The sequence below is a fragment of the Impatiens glandulifera genome, chromosome 6, assembly GCF_907164915.1.
Source record: "Impatiens glandulifera chromosome 6, dImpGla2.1, whole genome shotgun sequence".
NCBI lineage: Eukaryota > Viridiplantae > Streptophyta > Magnoliopsida > Ericales > Balsaminaceae > Impatiens > Impatiens glandulifera.
This window is the reverse complement of record NC_061867.1, coordinates 55,616,152-55,625,902: the sequence shown is the minus strand read 5'-3', so window position 1 is coordinate 55,625,902 and position 9,751 is coordinate 55,616,152. Positions and strand designations below refer to the sequence as shown.

Here is a 9,751-nt window from a genome sequence, read left to right as displayed (position 1 = left end):
CGGAACATACGGCCTATCCCTTGGCGCACCTGTTCGTAAAGACCCTGCACCATCCTCCGAACAATCATCGTTATCCTTAGTTACCAAGGTATGTAATTATTCTTTGATGGATCTGACTTTAGTCTCCATCCACTTACGTACTTCCATTATTGTCTAGTTCATTGACTCTACCGATACACGTAGGGAATCATTATCCGATTGATGTCTTGTTTTGACCATCGTGAAGATCGACTGCTCTGATACCAATTGATACCAAATTATTAGAAAAAGATGGGAAGAGAAGGTAGTTCTTCACCGGAGAGATGAAGAGATCGGGATTGTGATAGAGAGAAGGTGAGAAAAAGAGAGAGCTACTGCTCATAACATTCAACATCCCCAATACGTGAGAAATCTATATGAGTATATAGTGTTCAGAAGATTCTCTAAATTCTGTTACAAACCAACTGTTAAGGTGGCCTAACAAACTAAGGGTCACTTTGTAAGAAGATAAACAATACAGGGAAATAAATGCAAAAGGGAAAACAGAATAACCAAATGGTTATTTAAGAAAGAAAGAAAAAGATAAAGTTGCTCATCAGATCCAACGACTTCCAATGCTCCACGTGTAAGACTCTCACCCATTTGATATTCTTAATTTTGTCTGGTAATATATCGGATTTCAGAAGAAGGGGAGAGAGCTTGGAGCGAAAGGCGATCGAACGAAAAAGATTCATAAGCGATTTCGGCGAGGCGAATTCCAATTCTAGTGGGCGTCCATTGCGTCAGATATATCTTTGTCCTTCGAGTTTACTCTTCTTCTAGCTTCAGGAAAGTCTTTATTGTTCAAGAACTCTCAATACATCACGGATTAAAGGTCAAGACGCATATGATTAATAGATCTTGAGCTTGTATCTAATATCGATTGATTTATATTTCGGTTAGTTTTCATAATTGTTTGATTCATTGGTTTTGATTAATTAATCTAATTGGTTATCCATTAGCTTATAGATTCTAGGATTAGATTGTTGATTAGTTTAGGAAGGGACTAAGCTTCGATCAGTTCTGTTTCTTGACCAATCTTCTTCGGCGAGATCCGCTGGAGCTATCTATTGGAAGAAAATCAAACAGGCGGATGTTCTTCCAGCTAGTTCACCGGTACTTCGGCGAAGCTTCCACAATGAAGATGAGGCGAGCGATGGAGCATGCATTCAAAATAACAAGACACTACCTTGTTTAGCTTTGTCAAAAGTTGAGCGATGATCTGCGATGATCGGGTGAGGAAGACGACAAACGAAGACAACGTCTACCCGAAGATCAATCGTCAAACTTTTTAAATGGCCCCTGAACTCTTTTCGTTTTTTAATTGAATCCCTAAATTTTCATTTCCTTTAATTTTAACCCCAAACTTTAAAAATTCAAAATTAAATAAATATTAAAGTCCTGTTTGTTTTCTAGATTTTGACAAACGACACTTAAATAATGATTCAAGCATCCAAACAATTTTTAAAATTCTATAAATATTTTCTTCAAAAATAATTTTTTTCTGAAATTTTTAGCTTGTTTGGAAAAATCTGAAACTTCGAGAGGCTATAACTTGAGTTTCATGAGTCCAAAATCATGAATTTTTGGGATAAGTTTGGAAAACATCTATCTTCGTAGTGTTATATCTAGAGTTCAATAACTTCGAAAATTCCAAATTCGATTCCTATAAGCTTATAAAAATATTTTTGTCCATCGTGTGAAGTTTCGAAAATTTTGTCCATCGTGTTGTATTCGGAGTTTCCTTAACTCTTAAAATTTCAAAAGGGAAATATTTAAGACTTTTCATGAATTTATTCTTCCTTATTTATTTCAAAAGAATAAATTTATAATCTCTTATCTGAATCTTTATCCTCCTCAATTATAATCATTTTTTCCTCGGGAATTGTGCCATATGCTCTTTTTTGTTTTAACTTTGTCTATGCCTCATGAGTAGGATTAGTCTCTTTTGTAAAATGGTTAATATTTTCTCACACAAACAAACGAGTTCTGAAGTCATAACGAAAACGTAATAATCCTCAAACATTTACTAGTTGATTATTTAAGAGTAAAGACTATCTATAAAGATGGGCATATAGGACATAGCGTTGTAGGTCATTTTTTAATACATAACTAAACACTAGACTCTTAAATCGAATCTCTGATTTTCTTTTCTTTAGTTTCTTTGAGAAAAAAACTAAAATGACGAGTCTAAAGTCAATTAAATCGATACATCCACGAGTGAATCAATTTAAAACTTGTACGGGCCAATTCAAAAAGCCTATGCTAGAGAACTCTTTTTTTTGGTTCATCATCCCTTTCCACTTTTTACGGGATATAGAAGAAGGTAAGTCAAAGGGTTCTTTAACATAGTTTGTATTAACACACAAAAAATGTTGTTTCTTAAAAACAGTGCACAGGTCGAACCTACCATAAAAATCTCTTATCTCCTACCGCGGGAGCACGCGAGGAAGGTAAGACATGGGGTTGATAATTTCCAGATCGCACAAACCACCCTTAATGACGAGAAAATTTTTAGAGGGACGATAGAGGGAAATGAAAAAAAAATGCGTACAGTAGCCTTTTCAAGGCTTTAAATAATATTTTAAATTCCAAAAAGTATAAAACTTTATTAAAACAATAATAATAATAAAATGTTTTTATTCAGGATCATATCATTTTTAAACTTTTATTTGGTATTTGTACATACAAATAACCTCAAATTTCAAAAATTAAAAATATTAATTTTTTTTGTGACATATCTAGAAAACTAATTTAGATCATTTATTTTATAGGTTAAAAAATTCTTATTCTATCTACAGGCATGATTTTCCGACCGGACGGTTAAATTTCAAAAATTAAAAATATTATTTTTTTGTGATATATCTAGACAATTAATTTAGATAGTTTATTTTATAGGTAAAAAATTCTTATTCTATCTACAGGCATGATTTTTCGACCGGACGGTTTAACCGGAAAATCAAACCGGTTTTTTTGATTGAAAAGGTTATTATATAAACTATTATTATAATATTATTTAATTTATTTTCTTTCATTAGTTTTAATTTTACTAATACAATCTCTCTTAACTCTTTCTTTCATTTCCTGAAACAGAGAAGCTCGAAGTCGAAAGAAGAAAGACGACTTTCCTCATATCTATCTAATTTTTTCCTTAACTCACCTTAGATCTACGACTATTCTTCAGATCTTCGGTTGTTCTTTAGATCTACGGTTGTTCGTCAGATTTACGGTAGTTCTTCAATTGGAACTCATCGATAAGTTTATCAATTTTCATAGTATTTCTGATAATGTGTTGGTTTAACATTTATTAGAAGCAAGCAAATCAATATAAGACTGATGTGTTTGGGTTTAGAAGAGAATAAATGCTAAGAATTAGGATTTTTTAATTAGGGTTTTTCAATTTAGGTACTGCATAATTAAGGTTCTTCAATTTGATGTGTGAGTTTACTAATTTGCTTATTGTTTACTGATTTGATAATTGTTGATTGCTTCAATTTAATAATCTAGATGATAAATCTAAGTCGAATATAGGTTAATTATTAATTAGTAATCATCTAAGTCGGATATATGTTTAGTATTTAGTGATTGGCTTGAATTTATTAATTATTAATTATCTATAACTGTTTTTCAAATCTTTAATATATGTTAATTATTTATTAATATGTTTGTTTAATTATTAATAGGTAATTGTTTAACTTATTAGGAATGTCTAACTCGGGAGCTACTCGTCTTGAATTAAAAGCTAAAACTCCAACAACACAATCAAACGATATTCCAAATGTCAGGTCTAAGTCGGATGCAGACTGGGAATATGCAATTCTACTCGAGCATATAGGTAAGAAATTAATTCAATGCACATTTTGTGAAAAAACTATTTCTGGTGGAGGGATTTATCGGTTCAAGCAACACTTAATGGGAATAAATGGAGATGTTGCGAAATGAAAACAAGTTTCAAGTGAAGTATGAGAAAAGCTTATAAGCTTAAATTTTGGGAATCTCAAAAAGATGAAGATGAAGTCGATAAATTTAGAGAGTTTTGATAGTGAAAAGTTACAATGTCAATGTCATCTTCAAAGAAAAGAGGTGTTGACAAGGCTTTTCAAAAGTTTTTCAAATATGGTGTTTCTGATCATTCTTAACCATGTATTAAAGTTGCATTACAAAGTAAGGAAAGATGGCATGACACTGATTTAGCTTGGGCAATATGGTTTTATCATACTAGAATTCCATTTAATGCCTTGAACACGCCTTATTTTCAAATAGCGATTAATAAGAGTATTGCAATGGGTCATGGATATACACATCTAACATATCATGTTGCGTGTTGGATTGTTGAGAGATGCCAAAAATAAGTGGAGTTGATTGTTGAGGATTATAGGAAATGTTGGAAGAACACGGGATGCACAATTATGATAGATGGTTGGACGGATGGTAGACAAAGGTCTTTGATCAATTTTTTAGTCTCTTGTCCTAAAGGGATTACATTTGTCAAGTTTGTTAATGCATTGGGTTTCATCGTAGATGCTTCAACATTGTGCAACTTGTTTTCAGAGATTGTTGAGTGGACGGGTGTTGACATTGTTGTTCAACTTGTGACTAATAATGGATCTAACTATAAGGCACCTGGTAAATTATTAAGTGAAAAGTATATGACCATTTTTTGGTCTCTATGTGCTGCATATTGCATCAATTTGATTTTTAAGGACATTTGTGAGATGCCTTTGATGAAAATGACACCTAATTTGGGTTCTAAGATTACTATCTTTGTGTACAATCACAAATTGACTTTGAATTGGTTGAGGCAACATCCCGGTTAGAATGAGATTGTTAGACCCAGTGTTATACGCTTTGCTACTACTTTTATAGCACTTCAAAGTTTGAATGACCACAAGACAGACTTGGAAGCTTTGGTCGTATCTCAAGATTACTCAAAGTATTTGAAAATGTCGAAGGGTATAGAAGTGAAACAAATTGTATTGGATTATAAGTTTTGGACCAATGTTGTGATTGTTGTGAAATTGATGGCTCCATTGATGCGTCTATTGAGAATTTGTGACGCTGATGATAATCCTGTAATGGGATATGTTTATGAAGGCAAGCGTAGAGCACGTAAAGCAATGGAGGATATATTTTTAAATAAAAAAGACTTTATAAGCCTTATACTGATATCATCAAGGCTAAGTGGAGAGGTATGTTTTGTCAACCTATTCACATGCTAGCATATCAATTGAATCCCGCCTTTCAGTATTATTAGGACCATTGTTGCAAGAAACAAATTGTTATTCAAGCTATACTCTACAAAAGAGGATAGGCAAGATAGATGGGAAAATGTTATTTCATGAAGTTGAACATTTTAAAAATTGTAGATTACCATCTTTTGCACATGAAATGGCGTGAATATGTCGAAGTCTCTAAGTCCAAGTACTTATAAATTGAATATCATTTTATCTCTTATGTTTATCTATTATGGATGATTGAATATCATTTTTAACAGATGCATGGTGGAAGTCTTTTGGAGGAAGTACCCCAACTTTGTAAAAGTTCTCAATTAGATTTCTTAGTCAAACAACATCTTCATCATGTTGTGAGCATAATTGGAGCACATTTGATTGGATTCATTCAAAAAGGAGAAACAAACTATAACATGAAAGACTTAATGACTTAGTCTATATTAACTATAACTTACGTTTGTAGAATAGGTATGAATACATTGTCAAAAACTTAATGACTTGATGAATATCTTATGTTATTACTAAACGGTGTTTTAAATTGTAGGTGCAAACGTACAAGACAATCATATGATCCTATTGATAATAAATCAATTGATAAGATGGTATTTTGGATCATTGAACAAGAACCAGAAGCAAATATTGGTATAAATGAACTGAAAACAATGCTAGAGGAAGTACCGGTTTGTGCTGAAGAACGAGATGAAAATGTGGGAGTAGGTTCGTTTCTCGTTATAGGTTTGTAATATTTCTCATATTGTGAAGTTGTGATATTGTGATGTTCTTTAATGTAAAATATTAACTTACTAATATTGTTAAATATTGTATAAAGATGATATTTCAGTGAATCCTATTGTTAGAACGGATTGGGAGAATGAAAATTGGCTAACACAGCTATTTCTATAAGAAGTCGTATGATTTGAATATTCAATATTGTGGTTGGTAGCTTTATGTTTTGATTAAACATTTGTTGTTGTTGTTGACTTATTATAAGTATATTTGGTGTGATTGTTGTTTTGAACTTTTGATTGTAGGAAATTATGAAAAATTGGTGTTATTGTTGTTTTGATTGTAAGAATTATAAATATTTGTTGTGATTGTTATTTTGATAGTAGGGAATTATGGATATTTGTTAATTTGATGGTAAGGAATTATAAATATTTAGTATAATATAAATTTAATTGTCATTGAGTTTAATTAGTATTTTATTATTTTTTATATGCCTAATTAATTTATATATATACTTAAGTTTTTTACCAAAAATATAATTAATTATTCAAAATTACCAAAAAAATAATTAGTTTTAAATAACTGATCAGCTTGTTTGAATAATTTCAATCGAATTTGTGATTACAAATAACTATAACAATTTAAATGAATAAATCAATAAATAATATCAATTAATTTTTTTTCATTTTTCTTTTCTCTTTATAATATGAAAATGATTAACTATTAATTAAAACAAATAAATATTCGGAATTCTAAAAATAATAACTAAGCTTGATTTAACTTATTTGTCCTAAATAATAACTAAGCTTGATTTAACTTATTTGTCCTAAATTTATTTGCTAATACAACTTATTCAAATTTGATTTGCTATTATACAAGGTGAAAAAAATGTTAGCGTGTTTGCTCTTTGATTTTGTTGGGCTTTTATCAGAATTTAAAAAAAAAAATTGGGTGTTTATTTTAAAATAATAATAATAATAATAATTTAGGGTGGCAAATGAGAAGTCGTTCGGTAAAAATTCGACTTGAGTTTGACTTTAATCAAGTTCGAGTCGACTCGTTTAATATTATCAAGCTCATATAATACTTTATCGATAACTTGTCGAGCTTTTTCAATTTTTTTAATAAATATATATTTTTTTAATATTAAAACCTAAAATTAAAATAAATATTTTTTTACACAATTAATTGAAAATTTAATTTTAATTCAAGTTTTTTAAGTCGAAACGAACTTGTAGGTAATAAATCGAGTTGAACTCAATTTTATAAACTCGTTCGAGCTCGAGTTCGAGTTGAGATAATAAATACTTAATCGAGTCGAATCGAGTCGAGTGAGCTCGGCTTGACTCGTTTGTAGCCCTAAATAAATTTTTTTAAATAATTAAATAAAGGATAATTTTGGTATTTTGACTGATAAAAGAAATGATTAAGTGAATGAAATGATGGTTGAATTTTAGGTAAAAATCCCTTAAAAAAAACCCAAAAACCTAGAAATCAAACAAGGCCTTAATAAGGGAATATTATTATACAAAAGTATGTGGAGAGGCAGAGAATCTCATTTGTGCTCTCCACTTTTCACTTTACAGATGGTTTAGTCCTTTCATTTGATATCATACAGTAAAAGTCTAATTTATTTATTTTATTTTTTAATATTAATACTTTTCAAAAAGTAAAAGTATAATTTCATGAATATATAATTATTTAGAAAAATATATATGCTTTTATTATATATTAATATTTTTCACTATAATTATATATGGGCTATTCAAATAACCCTCAATCCATTTCAAAATATTTAAAAATAATTAAATAAAACTTTTAAGCTGAAATCAAATTATTTATTAATCTCTTATTGATAAAGAATATTCATTATTTGGACAAAATATTTATTTATAATGTGGAGGAAAAAAAAAGGTCACTGCTGATTTGCATCATTACATTTTTTTTAAAATAATGGTGACATTATAACATGAGTGGTTCAATAAATAGTCTTACAATTTGTGATCATTTTGATATATTCATTGTTTATATTATGAAATAAAATATAACAAATCAAACTTTCTTAAAATAACATCATTGAGATTATATAAAATAAAAATTAATTAAAAGAATTAAAGAAAACGAAAGGTTAAAAAAAGTTTATAGTTACGTGAATAGATGTTACAAAATGACATAAACTTTTAGTTTTGTTCTAAGGTCAAACGTTATTTCATGTTAAATGAATTTGATACTATTTATTTTTTCATTGAGTTTTTATTTTAATATTTTTAGATAATTAATGACATGGTCATAAGAAATAATTTGAACATGTATTCTTTTACAAGTTTTTATCATTTTTTGTTGGATTGTTAAAAAAGAAAATGGGTTTATAAAATTATTTTCATCTTTAAAAAAAAAAAAAAAATCCAATAATAATTGGAGATTTTATATCTCATTCAATTCATTTATGGGACCAATATAAATATTGAAAAATGGATGTCCATTTAAGAATACAAATAAATTAAAGAGTGTAAACATCAAAAAAGTAATGGCAGGGCATAAAAAAAAAGTAAGCTTAATATTGATATTCCCAATTCATACCCACTTTACCTACTTTTCATTTTTTTGAAATCTTATGTTTGTACTTCATTCTATATAAACTCATCCGAGTTCACTTCTTCAACTCAGTGTGACTCGCCCAAGACCTCCCTCAATAGCATTTTCCCTTTAGATGTGTTACCCTTACTATTTGCTTCCTCTTTGGCACACACAATCCTTCGTTTAAGAATCATTTTTTGTTGTTTATTTTGTAACACGTAAAAAATGTTGGTCCATAACGGAAATTTCACTCGTACAATATAATTATAAGTACTCTCCATTTCCGTGACGATATCTTCCATTGTTGGACGGTTAATGTTACTAGATACACATCGACCTGCTAATCTTATCAATTGCTTTATCGATCCTTGAAAATTCGACGGTAACAAAAGATTTCTATCGCATATATCCGAAAACTTGTTTTGCGCTATTAGCGGTGTTGCCCAATCCACTAGCGAAGATGGTCGTCTAGTGACCTCGATAGCCTTTGTTCGGCTTATGATCTCAAACAACACTACCCCGAAGCTGAACACATCATTTTTTGTGCTCAACTCACACGGAGTCGTATAACAAGGGTCTAAATAACCCATTGTGCCCGCCGGTTGACTGAGTCGACTCACTGAGTCACCCGGTATTATAGTTGCCAATCCGAAATCCGCCAGCCTAGCATTCCATCCCGAGTCGAACAATATGTTAGCTGATTTGACGTCACGATGGACAATCGTTGGTTGCTCACGATGCAAAAACCTTAGGGCTTTGGCGAGTTGGAGGGCGGTTAGGACACGTTTGGTCCACGATAGCGGTTGTGAAGAGTTAGTCGAGTGTAGGAGGTCGTGTAGTGTGCCATTTGGCATGTGTTCCATGACAATAGCGTGGCGGTTTAGTGATGAATCATCGTCGTGACTCGTCCCGAGTAAGGTAATGAAATGGTCACTCGATGTTTGAAGTGATGACAAGACTCGAATCTCGTTTTCGAGCTTTGAGTTATCATGGAGCTTTCTTAATCCCGGGGATTGCTTCTTAACAGCCACAATTCTTCCGTCTTTTAAGATTCCTTTATAAACGGTTCCATGGCTACCTTTTCCGATTAGATTATCCGGCGAGAAGTTTTTGGTGGCTTCTTTGAGTTCTTCATAGTTGAATTCTTCCATCTCACTTTCTTTATTTTCTCTACTCTATTGTGTAGATAAATACTAATG

The 9,751-nt window shown here is 30.7% G+C and overlaps 1 protein-coding gene across 1 annotated transcript; it reads right to left on the bottom strand.

Annotated features, from left to right (window-relative positions):
• Nucleotides 1–8,592: 8,592 nt before the first annotated feature.
• LOC124942602 (serine/threonine-protein kinase-like protein At5g23170) lies at nt 8,593–9,751 on the bottom strand. Its single transcript, XM_047483134.1, has one exon. The coding sequence runs from the start codon at nt 9,701–9,703 to the stop codon at nt 8,639–8,641; it is 1,065 nt and encodes a 354-aa protein (XP_047339090.1). The 5' UTR covers nt 9,704–9,751; the 3' UTR covers nt 8,593–8,638.